The sequence below is a fragment of the Corvus hawaiiensis genome, chromosome 5, assembly GCF_020740725.1.
Source record: "Corvus hawaiiensis isolate bCorHaw1 chromosome 5, bCorHaw1.pri.cur, whole genome shotgun sequence".
Classification (NCBI taxonomy): Eukaryota; Metazoa; Chordata; class Aves; order Passeriformes; family Corvidae; genus Corvus; species Corvus hawaiiensis.
The window spans coordinates 44,093,701-44,114,635 of record NC_063217.1 but is presented as its reverse complement, the minus strand read 5'-3'; the positions used below and the strand labels follow the sequence as shown (position 1 = coordinate 44,114,635).

General features: G+C 37.9%; 2 protein-coding genes across 2 annotated transcripts in view; one reads left to right on the top strand and one right to left on the bottom strand.

Annotated features, from left to right (window-relative positions):
- Positions 1-7,890, bottom strand: part of AIMP1 (aminoacyl tRNA synthetase complex interacting multifunctional protein 1) — a 32,504-nt gene extending 24,614 nt beyond the window's left edge. Inside the window, exon 1 of the mRNA XM_048302811.1 lies at positions 7,786-7,890. Coding sequence (XP_048158768.1) covers positions 7,786-7,787 — 2 coding nt within the window. The 5' untranslated portion in view covers positions 7,788-7,890. The remainder of the gene's footprint in view (positions 1-7,785) is intronic.
- A 217-nt stretch (positions 7,891-8,107) lies between these two features.
- TBCK (TBC1 domain containing kinase) overlaps positions 8,108-20,935 on the top strand; it is a 94,545-nt gene continuing 81,717 nt past the window's right edge. The window contains exons 1-3 of the mRNA XM_048302810.1: positions 8,108-8,180; positions 12,569-12,803; positions 15,239-15,311. Coding sequence (XP_048158767.1) covers positions 12,611-12,803; positions 15,239-15,311 — 266 coding nt within the window. The 5' untranslated portion in view covers positions 8,108-8,180; positions 12,569-12,610. The remainder of the gene's footprint in view (positions 8,181-12,568; positions 12,804-15,238; positions 15,312-20,935) is intronic.

The following is a 20,935-nucleotide window of genomic DNA, read 5'->3' as shown; positions in this document are numbered from 1 at the left end:
ACATTGATCCCCCTGCTCCATTTCAATTCATAATGCTCTTAATATCTGAAACCTGTCTGCTAGTTATCTTACATAGTCCAAGTGTGTTAAAAAAGAATCTTGAAATGTATTACTTTTACATTAATATCATCTTTTCTACATGTGAAAGTAGTATCTTGAAGCACAGCTAAAGGAAAACAGGATTTAACCATTCAATTTAAACAAGTGCTCAGGTTAAAAATAACCATTATTTACACACAAAAGCACTGAGCAGACCTCATGCAGATGTATTGTGAAAGAAATCAGTGTCCTCTAACTTCAGACACGTTAGCAACTGCTGGTATTTACTGAGGCAGAAACTTTAGGTGCTCTTTATGTGGGCCAAATAAAAGCTGAAGAAAAAACCTGAAAATGTGCATGTTTGTGTGCACATGTTTGTGTGTAACCAATGCAAGAATAATGGCAAACATCTTTTAATGGGGAGCAACAAAACTGCCAAACAAAATTTTCAGGGGAAAAGCAGATCTTGATGAACTTTGAGCCTGCAGCACCTTATTTACACAGAAAAAAATCCCTCCCCCCCACACATCACAAATAACCGTACTTTCCAATGCTGAATTTACTCACGTAATAGAAGAGGATGGTATTTTAATGAAAACCTATAAAGATACAAACTAACCCTGTGCAGAGAAAATTATTTATTCAGCTGTGGAGTGAAAAGTCTAAATGAACTTTTGTATCTAAAGTGGGTTGACAACTAATCCTCAGCAGCCAGGAGCAGTTTCATGTAGCTTCAAAACCACGTGCCAGCAGCATCTACCACTTCTTTGTAGTTGTATGTAGCGAGAAGCACTTGAGGCTCACAGCTTTCAAAACTTCTAGGATGAAAATTATTTCCCCTCTTTTCATACTGATCTGTGGAGTGGGGAAAAAAAAATTCACTAAAGCAAACAAACTCCCTGTGCACTCATCTTGGATGTTGAGAGGGCTGATGTCAGCTATTAAGACTGATAGTCTCTGACAGAAGAATCCTCCAAGCAGCTTTTGGGGAATAGCCATTTTTCATTTATGGATTCAAACTACAGAAACAAAAGAAGTTTTAAGACAAGTTTAGCTAAAGTCTAATTTTGCTGTGTTCCAAATTCCTCTATTAAAAATCCAATAATTTTTAAATCAGTATTTTCAATTAAAATATGTTGGTTTAACGTCTTCAGAAGTGTTAATTCGCAGGTAAGTTTTCAGTAAAATGCAAAGGAAAAAGAAAAGATCTGTGTGTGCCTAGTTCTTATCATGAGCATTATTTTACAGAGGGTCACTTGGATGCGAAATTACTTACCACTGTGATGCAGCAAGGGTAACTGAACCTCTAAGAAAAGATTAATTTCCCTGGGGTACAATTCAGTGTCATATCCTAGTTGGCAACAGTGACTTCCTTAGCGTGTGACTGTTACCAATTATTAGAGCCCTTGACACAGGTTTCAAACCTTAAGGTAGGACTAGCACAGATGTGAACTTGGGGCCTTGCCTCCACAGCAGCTGCCAGCAAGCCAAATGCAGTGCCTCTCGCATGCCACGCACCAGCCCCTGCACTCCTGTGGGAACAGCAGTCCCCAGCTGCCCCGGACAAATGAGCTGCTGAAATGATCTGTCCACTTATCTTGAGAGTCTGAAACAAGACACCACTACAAAGCTGTATATTAAACTGTAATTGAGAAACACTCTGGGATAGAAATCAGATCCAATAGCCATGGATAGTTTCCGAGAGAGGGTCCTGAAGTCAGAGACTAAGCTTTACACTATTAATTCGTACTCAGTTATGTTGGAAAAGCTCCTGATGAGAAGGAAATGGAAATAGAAGTCTTCCATAATAGGTAGTTTTATGCCAAAAGATTGAAGCAAATTACCTCAAGAAGACATGTGCTAACTTGAGGCAATTTTTGATGATGTTTAATGCATTACCAGCTGCCAGGAATTCAACTTTCCCCTAATCCAGAATAGAATCTCTGTCAGCGTTTCAGAATTCTGAGGAAAGAATGAGTTCTACAAGAATTGTGTTTAGCAGATGATGATTAAATACAGTACATGCTGCTTTCTAATATGAGCACTAGTTTAATCTTCCCTCTCTACAGTTCTGGAAGCCAAAGAACAATTTCTGGGCTGTTAATTTATATAAAGCTGCATAAGAATTTAAGAATTGAGAGTGGTGAGGCACTGGTTGAGGCTGCCCAGTGAAACTGTGGATGCCCCATCCCTGGAAGTGTTCAAGTCCAGACTGGAAGGGGCTTTGAGCAACCTTGTCTAGTGGAAGGTATTCCTGACCATAGCAAGGGGGTTGGAACTGCATGATCTTTAAGGTCCCTCCCAGCCCAAAAACATCCACCATGTGCCAATCCTGAAAGGCATGCCTTTTTAAGATGGTTTCTTTGTGGGGGTGGAGGAAGTCAAACCTGGCATTTAGAAAAAATCCTATAAATTGATTTCTTTGTGTGTTGGCCAATCACCTGGTATTATGGAGTATTATCCAGCAGCAGGCCATGATTTGCATCATAAGCAACTGCCCTCTAGAAAGAACAGGAATCTGGCACACTGAATTTTGTAATCAAGAGTGACAGCAATTGCCATGCCTAAAACCAGTTATAACTGCTTAGAAATTTCTAACTGGACTGAATTTAAAAACATTTCCTAGAAGCACAGAGCATGCTCAGGCAAGGAACTTCTCCTATTTAAATATAAACATGGATGTTTGACAGTTTAGGAATACTCAAATGAACATGGTGACAATCTCAAAACATTTGCAGCTATCAAGCTACCAAAGCAAATTAGCACATTTTTATTATACTCAAAAAACCACTTTCCCTTGTTCTATCTATTAAACTGACACTGGAGCCACAGGGGCTGTATTGTCATGAGGAAAATACCTGCCTGCAATATGTTTCATGCTTGTTATAGACTTCACCATTAGAAAACTTTATGGCTCAAAAAGCATAAAGGCAATTAATAACTCAATCAATTAACACAACTCTACACCACAAAAACTACAGAAAATGACTTCTCACCTGGGAGTCTATTACCCTGCCACGCCTGTCTGCTCCAGTGTAAAGAAAAAAAAAAAGTTCAAACTTCTAATTACTCTAGAAAACAAGTGTGAGGGACACAGGATATAAGGAGAAGCAAGTCAGGAAAGGCCTGACCAGCCACACTTTATTATAGGCAAACCACCTCAGCTGCTCAAGAGGCTGCCCAAGCAATACTCACGTTGAACTCATACATACTCAAGACCCCTACAACTGGCACAGAGATTTGCCTTTGTCCAGATTCCCCTTTCCTGTCTCTCAACTTTTTCAAAACACTTCAAAGAAGATCAAAAAGCTTGAAAGAAGTGCAGTTGTTTAGTCTATAGAAGACAAGATAAATGGGAGACCTAGTCTTGTTCTTCAAAGAGAAAGCAAGTTGGTACGAGCATGGGACTAAACTGTTCACCAGGTCTGATGCAGACATGAAAAAGAAAGCAAGATTTAAGTTTTGGAAAACTTTCAAGTAAGAGTAATAGACTGAACAGGCTGCCTTTGGAGGCTGTGGAATATCCATCACTGGAAGGTTTTAAAAACAGGCTAGGCAAACAACTGTCAGAAGCGATTAAGTTATAATAGATGAGAAGATCTTTTGCTCCTTTTCTGCTAAGGTCTTCTTGTAACACCCAGTGTTAAAAACCCAATCACATTTCTGTCTTTTACATGCCTGTGTTTTATTTAACTTTAAAAACCATGCAGTAAAACCTACCCTTCTGTGATATTTCCACATATTCAAGTGTATTTATTTGGGACAACATAATACACATCAAAGATTTGCTAAGTGTGAAAGCAGGATAAAGAAACCACCTGTGCAGTAAAATACCAATGTATTCAATTTACACTCACTCTGAATAAACTAACCTCTAACATCATAATGTAGACAGCACTGCATTGTTTTGTCTTCCAAGAGAAAAAATTGTTCAGCTGATGACTTACTGATCTGGAGTCACTTTAAGATTTTCCTTGAAGGAATTTTTTTTTAAAGAAAGCACTTTTCCCCAAGCACAAAATAATATAACATTAAATATTACAAAATATTAATAGAAAAAAAGACAGCAGGAGGCTACTTTGAGACGTATCCAAGTCTTTTGTAAACTATATTTAATTACGAGTAAGTATGGCGTGCATCACACTGGAGGAAAAAAAGCCATCAGAGACCTCTTTCCTCCCCCTGCTGTTTAATACAAATGTAACCATGGAAACAAAAAATAAACACTGATTTCCCCTCACCCCCAGTATGACAGGAAATCTAACAGCAGATATGTTTCTTGGTAAAGGTAAGAACCATGCAGGTAACTGTTCAGAAGAACACATGGGTTTCTGGGGGTCTCTGCTGGACTGACTTCATTTAACTCCTATCACTACAAGAAGCAAGAGGTGCTGTTTGCTTTGCTCACATGATGCTCCTATCAGCTGTCCTCTGTGCTGACTCCTCAGTTTTATCTATGTTGGCTAGTATTTGACCTTCTTTAGGTTTTAGGTAACACTCCCTTAGAAGAGAAAAACATGAATTAATAGCTGTGACATAAAGCAATCAGATCATAATCAGGAAAGTTAAAAAATATTACGGCCGATACCAGATTTGTCTTTCTGCACACGTGACTAATCCTTCTAATGACAACTGTTTTATGTTATTTTCATTACAAAGGTATTTCCCAAGTTTGTTCATGGGGACTTATAAAGTAGGTGGGATTTGCAGGCATACAAGAACTCAATTCTTCTTTTCATTCTTGGCCTTGGATAACATTTATCTTGTATTTTGCATCTCAATATGTGTTTTTTCTTGTCAATTCAAGATCCACCCTTCAGTCTGATGTCAAGCTTTCTCAGACTAACATGACATAAAATTATTTATTCTACTTTAATGTGGAAAGGGCAGGGAAGCTGAGAAACCAATATTTTTCTAATTTGGCTCTACTGGCAATTAGTAAATTTACATAGAGCAACAATTTTAGAAGTGGTTTACAGATTCAGAAAGAAAACACAAATCGTTGCAGTTGATTATTACCTTATGTTATCTCTCATGATCTCATAATTCAAAGTATCACAGTTCCACAGTATAAAATGTGCTGAGTAATAAAAGTACAGAAATACTTTGAGGCATGTTTACGATATTTCCAGAAACTGTTTTTAAAGCTTCCTGCTAACTGAAATAAGTGTACTGTATCTCAGTGTGTTACAGTCTAATATAGAATCAAAGTTTTTAACTTTCTACTTTAGTCCTGAATTAAGAAACAAGAACACACAGCCCAACCCCCAAAATTGCAAACAAGGTCTCAGTGAAGTTTAGGAAACAAAAACAAAGGAAAGATTAAGAGATAAGTTGGAACACCCAGAAAATTATTGTAACAATGTGTCAAATAAGGAATTCAGTGTATCAAGCACATAGCACGAAATTTCAGTGATAAACTATAGTCAAGTATATGTATTTCAACATTCTCTAAATTAGGACCCTGTCCTGCACAAATGTGATTTCACCAAGGATATTAAGCAGGCAACTTTAGAAAGAATTGAGAGAAAGTAAAGGGAGCTGTGCCACCAATACATCTTGCAGGATGGAGCATTACAGGGTATCTTATGGCTCTCTTTTCAGGAAAACATAATATTGTGAAACTTGCAGATCAGTAGTAGAAAGTTAAAGACTCTAGTAGACTAGAATGCGTAAATTTTTGACTTTCAAAAATCATTTTAAGAAAATGCTGTGATTTGATTTAAAGGATTTTGCAAAGCATAAGAAGTCCCAGGGGTTCCTTGCTTCCCCCAGTCACGGCATATAATTAACTTAATTCCTAGTCTTGGATAACACAACTAACTGAAATGACAATGACATATTAAGCAGACTTCAGTCAAATATATTTAGGAGAAAAGTCATTACAGACAGTATCTCCTAAATCAAAAGGACTAAGAAAAATCCACAGACTGCTTAGCCCTCCTTTGATAGAGGCCCTAGGTTAACTTGCCACTACTAAATTCATACTAAATTAGAATTATAATAATATCAAAGCTGTATCATCATACCTTTCTGCATTAAACTTATTTTTTAGATTGTTTTCCCACTCAAATATGCTTCATGAACAGAAGCATCAAGTTTTCAAGGCTCTAGGCAACTCGAGTCCTATTATTCCAATCTGATGGACTATTTTCAGATTTGCACAAATTTTTTTAGCAAATACCTTTTTTCATTTGATACCATTTTTTCCACACAATCCACTGCTTTCAGTCTGGAGAATGAGAAGTTGTTTCCTTCTCTCTTTACATTTAAAGGTGTAAAATAAACAAAGATACCTATAGCAATGTATGGAAAATATGCACAAAGTTACAACAGGAAAGAGACATTCCAGAGCATAAATTTGCTGAAGATAGCTTTAAGAATAATTTCTGTCTTCAACATCTTGTACCTTCAGGATTCAGTGTTGCTAAAACATCAAAGCAACTCACAAATATATTGCTTAAAAATCTCGTAAGTCAAAATTACTGCAACAAGAATATATTGCTAACATGTGACAAGGTGGAGAGAATATATGATGATGAAGCTGTATTGATAAGCAATGACCCTTGAGGCTACCTAAAAATATACAACACTGCCTCAACTTAATACAGATTTCATGCAAGTATCCTGAATCCCAGAACTATTTGTGAAAAGCAATGAGTTCACTTAAAAGAAAACAAGAATCTCTGAGTTAAAAAGAAAGAGCAAGAAATGCAGGTATTACTTAGTTTGCAGTAGCATTGTCTTTATTTTGCCAGATGCCAAACCCAGTTCAAAACCACTTACTGATGAGCCTCAGGTATAACACTACCTGATATATTCAGTACTGATATATACAGATGTATATACTGATATATACCCGATATATACAGTGCTTCAGTAGCGTTGCCATATGCTAGGGAGCTGTGGAGTGGCAACATAACTACAAGCTCATCCCTGTTGATCCAATGCACGCATCCCTGCACAGAACACGTGTTGTGTGTTAAACCTTGTAAGTATCTCTACTGAGAGTGGACCGAATACTTATTTGAGTTATACTCTGTTTTTCACTCAAGTCTATGCCAAAGTATAACGAACGTTATTCAATTAACCAAAAGTGAGGCAGCATCTACTTTTCCCTAAGTAATAGCAAACGTCAGTGGATACTCCGTGCACGTACTTTGCAGGCTAATATAGCATTTTCTTGAACAGCCCACCACTACGCCGCTTCCAAACCCTCATTCCAGGGACACGGCTGAATAAAGGCACACAACCGATTTGAGATGAACCACTTCACGTGCGGGCGCGTCCTCCACGCAAAGCGCGGGATGTGAATTTACAATGCCGCCCTACAGCTACAGCGAACGTCTAGCCCTGCCATAAAATCCCTTGCGTGAATTGAACCACGACCGTAACGCCGCTTCCTGCGGCTCGCGGCTATGATCCTGCCCCTCCGCCGGGGCACTGCCCTCACAAGGGCGGCCTCCCTGCGACCACCGCCACAGGGTACCCCCGCTCCACCCGACTCGCGCTGCGCTGGCGGCTCGAAGCAAATCAGCAGGAGCAAATTAGCGGGACCCTGCCTAGCTCCCGCCCACCCCAGGGAGCTCGGCCCGGCCCGGCCCTCGGGGCAGCCCCAGGGCGCCCATGGCGCCGTCCCCCAGCGGCTGGCGGGGGAGCAGCGAGGCGAGGCCCGGCGGGGGCACCGAGAGCGCGGTGAGGGCAGAGCGCGTCCGGCCGAGGCCGCGGCCCCGCCGGGACACTCACATGAACCGAGGAGCCGCCGCCGCTGCCCGCCCGGGGAAGAAGGACCCGCTCCCGGGGCTGCTCCAGCGAGTGCCTGAGGTTTGCAAGCAGGCGCCCCGGAAAGCCTCGCTCCCCCTCAGCAAGCACAGGGCTAAGGCGCCCAACGCGCCGTTCCCGAAACACTGGCAGAGCACGCATACATACACACGGAGGAAAGGGTGTTAAGCTCTCTCTCGCTATCTTTTTTTTTTTTTTTCTGTTATGTTCTTTTTTGGTTTTGTTTTGTAATAACCCGAACAAAAAGGATGCTCAGGCACCGTGCAGGTCGCCCCTATGGTCCTACAGCGAGCGGCTGGCGGAGCGCAGTGACGTCGCTGAGAGGGCGGGGCGCGGCGGGGGCGGCGGCTCTCGCGCAGGTACCCCCCGGCCCCTTTTCCTTTCCTCGCTCCCGTTCCCTTGCCTCTGCCCATCTTGCCCCTCCATCCTTATCCTCTTGCCCATCCCTATCACCATTCCCTTGCTCAGTCCTTCTCCCCATCCCCTTCCTTCATCCCTGTCCTCTTCCCCATCCCTATTCCCCCTTGCCCATCTCCGTACTCCTTCCCACCCCCTTCCACCATCCCCTGCCCCGTCCCCATTCCCTTTCCCTTTCCCTTCCCCTTCCCCAGGAGCTCTCTGGCCAGTGAGTTTGTAGCAGCGCAGGGGGTATCAGGGTCCCCAGCATCTCTATGAGTTATTTAGAGAACCGAGTGAAAGTGTTTTCTCTTGTGCCAGGTTTAGTTCCTGGGATAAATCAAATGGTGACAAACCCCATTTTAGGTCTTTATTGGGACAATGACGTAGCACAGCAGGCAGGCTCTAAACAAAAGACACTAATAAACAGGTTAAAGAAACAACAAATTTATAAAGGAGGGAAATGGGACTAAAAACCTATTCTGATCTATCTAATTGCTTATCAAAACGGATTCTATATGTTTTCTTCGAGCTATCCAAGTGTTGCTATTTTTTTCCACTGGATGAACATTGTAGCTGCAGCTGTGCAACTTGAGGTGTCTGTGTAAATCTCACCAACTCTGACGCCTGGTTTTCAAAGCAGCAGTGTTTTAATGTATGTAGTAACGTTGTAAAAGCTCCTAACAGCACCAGTAACTTAAGCAAATACTTACACTGAATGCAGAGGCATTCATGTATGTGTGACAAAATTCTCCAAATATTACTGATACATAAGCAATCAGCAAGGATTAAAAAATGCTGTTTCACTTGAGTGATGTTCTAATATCGCTACAAAGGAATTACTGTTTAGCATTTTCACAAAATAACTTTTCAAATATAGTTGGAATACTTCTTACTTCAATGAATGTTAGAGAAGTTAGAAAATTTTATAAAAGAAGATGTTTTGATATGAAATCATAGGGGAAAACATTTAATTAAAAACAATACTGCTGACATGTGGATTTTTTTAGCAACATAATGGCATTTTGTAGTAGATGCTTATACTGCAGATGGAAAAAAGAATCCCATCTCATTGTTGTGATTGTTCTAACAAACCCTTATCTATTTTCTGTGCTCCCTTCCATAGGAATCAGAATTCAACTTTTCTTCAATACCTGTTCTGCATTTTAATAAACTTTGTGAAATCACTCAGTTTTGGGGTTTTTGTGAAGTAGCAACACTAGTTAGATTGTATTTTCTATTTCAGTTATTTTATCAAATTAATAATTACTGTAGTTGCAGCAGAAATATTTTAAGAGCAAAATTATTTTGTGTAAGAATTTCCTCTTACGAAGTAGCCTACTTTGTTTAACTTACCATGATTTAATGAAGAAGTATAGGATGTTTGGGCTACCTGCTCTCCTAAAATTGCTCTAAATTGCTTTAAAACTAATTCAATAGCAGTATTGATTATAATTATGTCTTAATTCTGAAAAGCTGCCTTCCTTAGGTAAGGGATATTTACATCTGAGTACTCAGGAGGCATTTAACTAAGTAGCATGTCAAGTTACTAATGGGGCTACTTGCCATTATTTCTGCATGTGGATGCTTTAGGAATTTACTGATGTGTTTTACTGGGTGGATTCATTCAGGTTGGCCTCTTTATATGTGTAATATTTTCTTCTGAGAATCAGATTTATTATGTTTTGACTTTTTTTCCTGAGGGCAAAGTTCTAAGTGTCCATTAACTTGATCACCGTAGTACTGCTGCAGTGAAGAAGTTGTAACCGATGTTTCTAGAAGAGGCTGACTTCTGAAGAAAAAACATTTGTTCTCTGAGAGCAGTAGATATTCAGAGGAGCAAATAAATTGCTCAGTAGATGGAGTTCCATTTTGTATTTTATTTGTCATTTTTGGACACCAAACAGCTATCTAGTGCAAGATTTTCAAAGTAGTGCTAATCTGAATATTGGAACAGGAATTTCTAAAGGTCTTTTTTTTTTTTTTATTCTCTGATTTTGATGTTGGTTAGTGGTTTTGTGCGCTATAAAGGTTTCTAATGGGGATTTAGATGAAAGTAGGGAGCTAGGGAAGGTTTTTCAGAGGTGGGATGCAAGAAATCCTCTTCTGGCCTTCTAATCTTTATGCCAGCATGTTTCACGGCTGTGATAGACTGTCTCTCATAGATGGCATAAATGGTGCTTTGGAAACAGTGACTCAGTGATTTTAGATGACCATAAGACAAGTCTTTGCTTCCTCTTCCATCCTAGCTGTTTTGGATTATCAGAATTGGATTTCCAGAATTCAGTCACAAAATTGAATTTGCGTTAACTGGTTCTGGTGTTAGTTTAAAATAACAAACCTTTCTTCTTCTCTTCTTATTTTTATTTGAAAGTCACAGGGAAGTTCTGCAGGATATAATTAATTCCTTCAAATCATAAAATTAATGCAGTATGTGTCTTTTCTGTGCAGTAAAAGTGAGTTTGAAGTATAAAACTGTGTACATTGAACTAAGGACAATGTGTTTATAGTTCTGCTAGACTTTGATGTGGAGTGAAAAAAGAAACCAAAACCAACCAAACAAACACCCTCAATTTAAAGTAGTCAGAGGAGAGCTTTTTTCAGATGAACTTTTAAAATATCTATAACCATACTTTTTGAATTTGGAAATGTCAGTAAGTTACTAGAGAAATGTTGAGACTGAAAAAAATTTGTTAAAAAACACCCTTTCATTTAAGCTGTAATATAAGTCCCTTTCTAAAGGTGGTGGAAGGCTTAAGTTTGGGGTTACTTGTTTTATTTTTCAACTTAGTCCCTGGAATTTATGTAAGTGGAGAATTAAGGAGAGATCAGAGTTTGACTGTGAGGGCAGCAATTGACAGAACTGGCTGGTTTCCATCATCATGAGAGAAAACTTTTTTCATTGCTTTCTTGGTTTCCCTGGAATTAATTATGTAGTAAGAGAATGTGGTTTATTGCATACCTTTTAAAATTCTTTATTGATTCCTTTAGGTAGGCAACAGGAAAGTTTGTTTGGTTATCTGATGTCTTGCTTTTTGCCCATCTGGTTTCTAACCAAAGGAGCAGAGTGAAAAGTCTGCAGTTACCTACTTGAACACATTGTAGGTGCTGTAAATTCCTCCTTGTAAGCCAAATGATCTGGAGTGCAAGGAAAGTTTAATCACTTAAACTAGTTATTGAATTGATAGTATTTAATAATTCTTTTCATTAAAATTCCTTTCTAAGTGTCAGCTGAATGCAGGTACAATGTATTAGAGAAGTATTCTCTAACATTTTTCTATGGTAAAAATGAGAACATTTTACCTCCGTAAATATATTGTACACAATATATATATGTACCTATTTACCTTCTTAGAGACATAATATATCTTGCTGCTAGACATAATCTTACTCCTCCTTACCTCCACTCTGATTGTAATAACCTGGTTTTGTTTTCTTTTAGAGCAAGCATTAGAGGACCATTGTGTCAAGCAAGATTATGATTGCATCTGTAACCTATAATATATATTTTCTTTCTGAAACCGAATAGTTTATTTGGCAGACTTGATGTTTCTTAACGTGGAATGTTAATGAATAATAAAAAATGGGGGTTCTTATTATAAATACGCTGTTAAAGGTTTCCAGTTGGAACCTGCTACACGCCAATGAATCTTTGTGCTTGCACTCAGTCCAACTGATGTCTTTCCAATGGAAAATTCTAACTGTAGTGTGCATTGTTCACATCGTAAAATAAATCATCTGCAAAAAACTATGAAATATTCATGAGATATGAAAGTATTGAATCTTTACAAATAAGACTTTTAATACAAATAATATAATAAATATTTCAGTGCTCAAAGCTGTTTCAGATTTTTCTTCCTTTTTAAAGTTTGATCCTTAATATTATACATTCATATTTAATATGGTTATATTTATTAGAATGTAAAAGTACGTATCTCATGTCTGTTTCTTTGGGGGGGGAAAAACCACAAATGAGATCAGTCTTTTATATTTGTTTTGTATCTTAAGTTGGACTGTATTAGTTAAAATAGAAGGTATCTTTCATAATTTCCATTTGTATAGACTTAGTAAATAAGTTTGGTGTGTAGGGATCTTTGTGCAACCTATGTGGAGTTGCTCTCAGTTGGGATTCACAAATAAATTTAGTAGTTTTTTACTGGGAATTTTGTGCTTTGAAGAAGATTGTTCCCTTAGAATAATTTTGAGACACCAAATTGTTAAGTGTTCTGTTTCTCCTGTGTGACTTCCTGAGGAAAAGAAAAACATTTTAATTGCATTATTTAGTAAATAACTAGTAACTTGAGTCTGTATCTTTTGCTGATAAATTTTTACTCTGCTTTCTCTATTTAAGGAACACGAATAGCTCCGAAGAGCTTAAGATTGTGTGAAAAATATGTTTCCTTTAAAAGACACTGTGATGGGTGCCTCCACCTTCTTTGCCTCAGCTCTGCCACATGATGTCTGTGGAAGTAATGGCCTCCCTCTAACACCTAACTCCATAAAAATTCTGGGGAGATTTCAAATCCTTAAAACAATCACCCATCCCAGACTTTGCCAGTATGTTGACATCACCAGAGGTAAACATGGTGAGTATCTGTTCAATGAACAAATTTTGTGTATGATTGTAGTTTTGGTTTTGGGGTTTTTTGGTGACAATATAATTTAAGGTGACTGAGCAGAATACTGCCTTCATAGCACCAGAAAGTGGCCAGTTTTCAGTCTCAAAATTCTTGAATACCTTTGCTATGACCAGCAGTATTAGTCCTTTTGTGCCTTCTTGATAGACTCAAAAGCAGAGATTGGTTGTCTGTTCTGTTTTGTGTTACATTAACTGGTAAAAGAAGAGCGCTTTCTTCTTTTTATACCTCACTAAAATTCCTGTACTCAATTGCTCTGCCATGTCTTTGTGTGGAATATAGAAATACATGTATTTTTGATGGTGAACTCCTAACCCATGTTCATGTTCATCTTGTGAACATTTTCATGTGGTGGTTAGGTTTCTTGTACTTGATTTGCAGCTGGTGTTGTCATCTCATGTGCTGGCTGCAAGCTTCCTGTATTATTATTATCTTTTGATTTCTTCAAGATTTCTCCCACTAATGGTTACTTTATTCCAGTACAGGTTTGGGATTTTTTTCAGTACCTGTTATCACACTTATTGTTAGCTCAAATAAAACTTCAGTTGTTTCTTTCTGCTCTAGATATTCTGTTGCAAGCTCAGCAGGACTACAGCACTTAATTTCCACAAAAAGGCTGCAACACCTGTGAGAATTTAAGTCATTGCCACCTTTAACTTTTAAATCAACAATGCTCTCATACAAAAGTGCATTGTATGTATTTGATTAGCTACAGGGTCTCATAAAGTAGAGCAAGTAATTTTTTCCCCTTTAGAATGCAGTATGATGGAATGCTTCAGATTTTTACAAAATTAGGATATTGCCAACTCCAGATACTGAAGTATTCTATGAGTCAGGGAGTTCTTTATGTGTTTTCCTTTGCCCTCAACATGTAATTTTTTACTTACGCAGTCAGGAGGTCTAGAAAATTTAATAATTTTCATTTGTATTTACTAGTATCTCTTGAAACAAAAACTGGGATTTTCTCACAATATTGTTTGGGATGAAAGATTAGGAAGTATTAACTAACATAACATTTAATAAATAATAATTAAACTTGGCCTTTTTTACAACAAAGAGTAAATCACATGAAAATTCATGTGTGTTTATAAAAATGGAGAAAAAAAAAAACCTTCTTATAGTTAAAGTAACTTGAAGGATAGCAAATAAAATGTCTAACCATGAAGTCAGGAGAGTGTTCTGTTTTAACAGTGGTTAGAATGGCAGCTAATAATTTTGAAATAACATGGGAAATTTAGTGGCAAATTTTGTCATTTCGATACTGACAGAATTCTCCGTGTGTCAGTCCTATGCCTAATGATTTTAATGTTTGTGGAGATTTTTTTTGCAAACATCAGTTTCTACTATTGCAGAGAAATGTGAGAGCAGACTAGGAAAACAATGCAAAAAAAATTAGATGTATGAATTCCCCCAAAAAAGACTTCCGAGGGGGGAATATAAAATTAAAACATTCTGATGGATTTTTTTTTCTGTAAAAGTAAACTTTTTTCGAATCTTTGTTAGCATTGTAGAAGACAATCTCAATTTTTTTCCTTCCAAAGCAAGCTTAAATGGTCTTTTGATTTGAAAAAGGAGAAACAGAGTTGTGTAACAAGCTTTCCAGCTTTAATGTGATGACTTGTGTTCCTTAATTTTCCATCTTCATCTTACTGTAACAGTCATGTTACAAAAATGTTTGTAATAGTTTAGTTTGATTTGGCTTTGAATGTGAACATTGACTGCTGGGTTAGTGGAAGTAGCAAAGCTTCTTTAGTGGTTTTCTCACATGCCCCTGTAACATCTTATACCTTTGTCTTTCCCTACTGCATGGTTGTTGTCTTCAGTGCAACAGTAGTTTTGGTTTTCCCTTTATGTTCAGAGCCAGCCCATCAATGTCCAGAACATGTGGGATCCCTACAGCTTCGTGTTGGGCAAGAGGTGCTAGAGCTCATAATGTGCTCATTGGCCCATCAGGACTGAAGCTCCTGTGCTCACCCTGAGTCCCTTTTCTCAAAGCTGGGGTTGCTTTGAGTTTCTTTCATCAACCCAGCCACAGATTTCTGCAAATTTATATATGCTCATCTTTGAGACCTCTGTTCAGTCAAATCTGACTGACATTGGCTGAGGGCTTCAATATTTGTTGGGAGATTACTGGATGCATGGATGGTTGGATTGACAGTGCTTTGCATGAGGAAACTGGAAAGATAATTTCCTGTATCTCATAAATAAAAACTAGTGGTGTTATCAGTAAGTTGTACATCTTGTAACATTTAATTGTGTGTAATTTTCTGTACAACGTATGTCAAAATACTTTAATATCTGCCAGATAGGTAGAGTGAGAAGTCTGTACTCTCAGAGTTTCATTTGGATTCCAGTCCTCTTACACTTTTTTGTTTACCAATTAGAGAGACTGGTTGTGGCGGCTGAACACTGTGAAAAGAGTCTGGAAGATTTGCTACGAGAAAGAAAGCCTGTCAGGTGAGGTGTCAAGCTAACTCAAATCCACTCATCATTATTTTACATCTCATCTGTGGCAAAATTCTGGACCATCTTTTAACTTTACTGGTTTATATAAATTTCATTCTGTTAAAGTTTAACCTAAAGACATTGTTTGTCAGACAAAATATGCACCCAAAGAGAGAGTACTCATTTCTGTGAAATTTTGTTATGGGGAACTTGCTTATAATTGAAATATATTGTAACTTATACTGTAGTCTTGGGGTTTCTTTTTAAGAATAAAATCAGACCTATGGCAGGATAAGGAATCTTCGCATCAATTCTTAGAAAGTTAAGTCTGCTAGGTGATGAAATACAACTTCCACCAGAATGGATGGAATTTGTTGTGTGTTTTTTATTTGTAGAAATCTACTAATTTATCATCCAGAAGGTGGACAAGATATTATGCCAGAGTGCTAATAAGTGATTTGAATTTGGGTTTATGTAGTCACTTCAGCAAGGCTTTGGTCCAAACCAAGTCCAAAGGCTGTCAGGACTATTTGCTTAAATAGTAAGAGGTGTAGAATAGTTGAGCTTTATCTTTAAAGAAATAAGCAAAAACCCAAACTCATTGTCAGGCTTGTTGCAAAAAGTGTTAACTGCCATTTTGAAATCTATCACTATTATCTTTGAAACGAAGAAGTGGTATCTTGTCCAAGATAATATGTAACACAGAAAATGTGAAGAGTGGAAGGAGATTAACATTATTTCCATTGGATAGTAAGGCATTTCCTGCTAACTGGCTGGTTAAGAACACGGAAAATACATAAATATAAAACACATTTAGAAAAATTCAGTTTCATTTCTAAAGTTTATATCAAGTGTTAGGTTTCATCACTCTTGATATTTATGCAAACATAGAGATGATAATTACTCAGTAAAATAATTGACAATTTTTTTGTCTTCCTGGTTAACATGAGGCATCTCAGGTGGGCTGTGTTCAATAAGGTACTATGCTACTGTGACTTCCTGTCGTCCATCCTAAGTTAGCTATGTATAAATGGAATAATACTGGATCTCTAGCCTTTTGAGCCTTGCAGTCCCTAAATAGAATGCTAACAATGTCTGGCAGAGATACATCTAAATGCCTTGTGTTTGTGTTAGCATTTTGTGAACTTGAACTTGTATGAGTGTGTGTTGCAGAGGGCTGTAGCTTGAGGAGTGTTAGCTTCCATTTTTTTCTTAAGATAGAGGTAGTTAGGCATAAAGGGTTTTTCATGTGTGATATACGCTATAGTTCTTCAAACAATTTTGCATCAGGTTCCTAATGTGCAAAGTTCCAGAGAAAGTTAAAGCATCAGAAGCTCTTTTCATTCTTTTAAATTCAGTTCTCACACTGTTCTTTGAGCATGTGTGTCTTACTGTCAGATGAGAAATAGTCCAGACTGCTTGCTTACTTCTAGACTGTTTGGAAAAAACTTGCATGTAGCTATTTCAATTTGCTTTGAATTGCTTGATGCAGTATGCTTACTCAGATTCTCTGACAAGACTTCCTCAGATAACAGATGTGGTCTATATGCACATCCATTATGCCCTTCTATAGTAGCATGTCTCTTGTGGCATCCAGAAGGATTTTTTAGGTTTTTTTAGATAGCTTTCTAAGGTATGCAACTGTGGGTTTTGGCATGCTGAAGGAAGTTACATAGTTTGTGGTGTTAGCTCAGCTCTTTGAGCGGTGTCTCAATTGAGAGTAGTTGCACAAAGCCTGGCTTTATTTTTTTCCTCTTGTCTTGAGATAGTTTTTACTGTAGTAAATTATTCTATTATCTGGTCTTTCTTTTAATGAGCCAGTTGGGATTTCTTCTGGAAGTTGTACCACCTGAGGTATAGGGCTAAAATATAGTCTGTATGTGTATCCATAGTATTAAGAGACATTAGTGATTCATCTACTGTAAATTACAGCTTTTGCAGTAGTAGCTAAAGGATAAATTATGTTCACTTCAAATGAAGTTTCTTGCAAAACTGATGTTTTCCTTTTACTTCTGTTTTTTTTATGAAAACAGATTTTTTTGTTCCTATGGAGACCCAGAAATTTCCAGAAATAAGTTGGATGGACCAATGCCCAGTTATTGGTTATGTGATCTGTCTGTATCAATTACTATTGGAGGAAGTATTTGGCTTTTTTATGAATTCTGATTGCATTGGTCAGTGATAGCATCGCTGGCTACACATCCGGAGTTGATGTGTGTGCTATTGCAATTAATTTTATAAACTGTTCATGGAATGTGAGAAACTACTCTTCTGGTTCCTAGATTAATTTCCCTTACACTTGCCAGTAACCTAAGTCCTTTGCACCTGTACCACAAGCTGATGTAAAATCAGCAGGAAATCTTCTACTATGTTAGTCCTGAAATTCAAGACATTACATTATGGACTGTCTGTCTTTCTATACATTTTGGAAAACAGGCCATACAGCTGTTTGGTAGTTATTTGCAGTTAATCTTTGCTGAAGTCATGCATCAGGTGTAGCATACATTCCTTAATATATGAATTATATTTTAAAAAAAGAAATGTAGCAATGTTTTTTCTTCAATTACCTTCAGACTTTCCCCAGGTTTTCTAATTCTAATAAATCAGTTGCACATAGGGATCAAACACTGGAAATTAGAGCTTCAACTGTTTGCTTTATCTGCTCTGTCACAGTTCAGAAAGTCATTTTACTGAGCATACCACCAAACATTTTCTAGAAATTGGACTTGTGATATATTCAAGAATTCATTCATTCATTACCTAACAATACCATGTCAGCAGTCCCCAGGAACTGCAGAGATAGTTTGTCATTGTCCTCAAAATTAACATGCTCAACTTCATTTTCAAAGATTAATGCAAGTAAGTGTTTGGTAATTTATGGCCAGATTATTTTCTGCTTTGAGTGTTGCATATTTGGGATCCTGGAATAAACACCTGCTGCTGTTAGAACTCCTATCAGGTAAATTTCAAGAACTCTCAAAGGGAGGAAATGAGTGTTGGCTCATCACAATTCTTACTGTAGGTAACCAGGTACAGAAAAGGAATTTAATACAGCTCTTTAGTGTTTTCTGTTTCAGAGGATAGCCATGTGGACATTGTAACTACAATTAATGCTTCTAAAAGCGACATTAATCCTAATTTTCTTTACTGTGCTTCCGTAGGGCATCACAGTAACAGCAGGGGAGCTCTTTTGGAGTTGTGTGCCACAGGAAATTCAGGCTGCAACCATGGATATGGTATGATAAGGGTAGGATAAGAATTTTAGGCACTGATATCCCATGTTTCACCAGACTAGTCTCCATTGTCCTCTCAGAGAGAGATTGTAGTCTGGGTCGTTGTTTCCTGCTTGTACATTCTTGATTTGGTGTCCTATGTGTTGTTGTGCTGACTGCAAGGATGCACTTCATTTCAGTTTATAATAGTCACACCAGTGCCAAATCAGCTCTCTGAAGTATGTTCAGTTAAATGTTTAAAGGGCTGGGAATATATGTATAGTTGCACAAAAATAGTAAATACCTGATTTAAGCTCATCATGGTTTATTGCTGTTCAGAGATTTGAAAATGTGTCTCAGTCTAGCTGGCTTCCTGTCTTCTTGCACATACAAGGATTTTTTTCTTGTGAATGAATTGAAAATAAGTCACAAAAAGTTATGGCAGGTTGATGTTTTATACTTTAACAGTCTCACTGAAGGTAGTGGCAATCAAAATTTTAGCTTTTCCGAGTTGCTAGTTATTTTAGCACTGTTGATTTCAAAGACCAGAATGTGGGATGTACATTTATCCTTAAGGTCCCCCATCTTTTAAACACATTTCCAACTACTCCTTTGAGATACCTTTTCCAGACAGTGTTAAAGGAATTATTTTCTCTGCTCCTGTGCTGTTATAAAAGGAGTTGTGAGCATTTCCTTTTCTGTCATGCTTGAAGTGTGTTTCTTCTTTGAAGAAGTTGGTCTGCACTTGTGTTCATAACAATAAAAATGCCAGCAAATACTGACATTCAGCAGACTTTTGGCACCTACAGTACAGTTTCTGGATTGGTCTTCAATTTGTGGCTTGGACAGTCTAAGTCTATTCCTTTCTTCAATAAAATATAGTTGTCATATGTTTTGAAAGTCATGGTATTGAAGAATTACTAGTGGACCATCAGAGATACAAGGTATAGTTTGTTATACATGAAACGTTTGATGGGAAGCAGACTGTGTCTGCAGCTGTTTACTAGTTTGGAGAAAACATGATCTGATGGATTCGGATGAGTAGATTTTATTTGGCTGTATTAAACAGTTGTCTGTTCATTGATTGGACTAGAGTTCTTCATGCCATCATTGCTGTTAGTGTGCTTTTGGCAAAATTGACGTGCAACTGTGGTACAGAAGTTATAAGATGGGGGGAAACAATTTCTGAGCAGCCAGACATTCTTCAAAAATATTTTTAAAACAGGTGCAAGTCATCAAAGGGCTGAAGGTTTTACATGATTTGACTTGAAGGGCTGCATATGAGCAGAGCTTCATGGGATGAGTGTATTCTGCTTTGAATCAAGTCTGTGTTGGAATTTCACGTAAGAAATCCATATATCATAATAAGGCTGAATTTGGCAAGGATAAATTATGTAATAGTAAAATGAAGTAGCATTAATAAACTGAAAGTTTTTTTTCTCCTAAGCATGTGTGAAGTTCTGTAGTTTGGGCGTTTAGTGTCTGTAGACTTTTTATTTACTTTCTTCATAATGCTTTACTTGCAAAGCTATGATGAAAGATCTGTTAGTCTGGACTTGTTTTATATTGTCCAATTATGCTTTTCTTCATATAGAAGTATTGGGTTTTTTCTGTAAGTAATTTTTAGCCTGACTGCAAATCTTCCTGTAATGTTCCTTTTAGCATAGGTTGTCTCCTGTGATTGCCTTTCCTCTCACAAGAAGACAGTTGTTTGGAATGGAAAATGGGTGCAGCTTGCATGAGGCATTTGAGGTGAACATTGTTGTTCTTGATGTTTGAGTGATCTTTTTAGGTATTTTGCCTGTATAGTTGGCTGCACTGTTTGATGGCAGCGCAAAGACTTTTCAGAACACGTTTCCTCCTTACATGTGAAACATAACAGGGAGTGCACACTTGTTTCTTATCTTCTTCTTTTCCAGGAAAAAAAAGAAAAGAGAAGAATCCTACTCTTTGAGGTTATGAAAGTCTCTGCCTCTTGCTATTAAAATGTAGATATGATAGCTGTATATTCTTGTCCTGGTTTCAGCTAGGGTACAGTTATTTTCCTTTCAGTAGCTGTTACAGTGCCGTGTTTTGGATTTGGAATGAGAATGGTGTTGATGACACACTGATGTTTTGGTTTTTTACTAAGTCATGTTTATCCTGAGTCAAGGACATCTTTCCTTGGCTCATGCTCTGCCAGTGAGGAGGTACACAAAAGAAACTGGGAGGGAGCAGAGCTGGGACAGGTGACCCAAACTGACCCGTGGGATCTTCCACAGCACGTCGTGCCCAGCACATCAGCTGGGGGTTACGTGGACGGGCGGCCAGCCTGGGTCTGGGAAGGGGCTCTGGCATCGGTCAGTGCGTGGGGAGCAACTGCACTGTGCATCGCTAGTTTTTCCCTTTTTATTACAAATATTATTATCATTTACCATTATTACT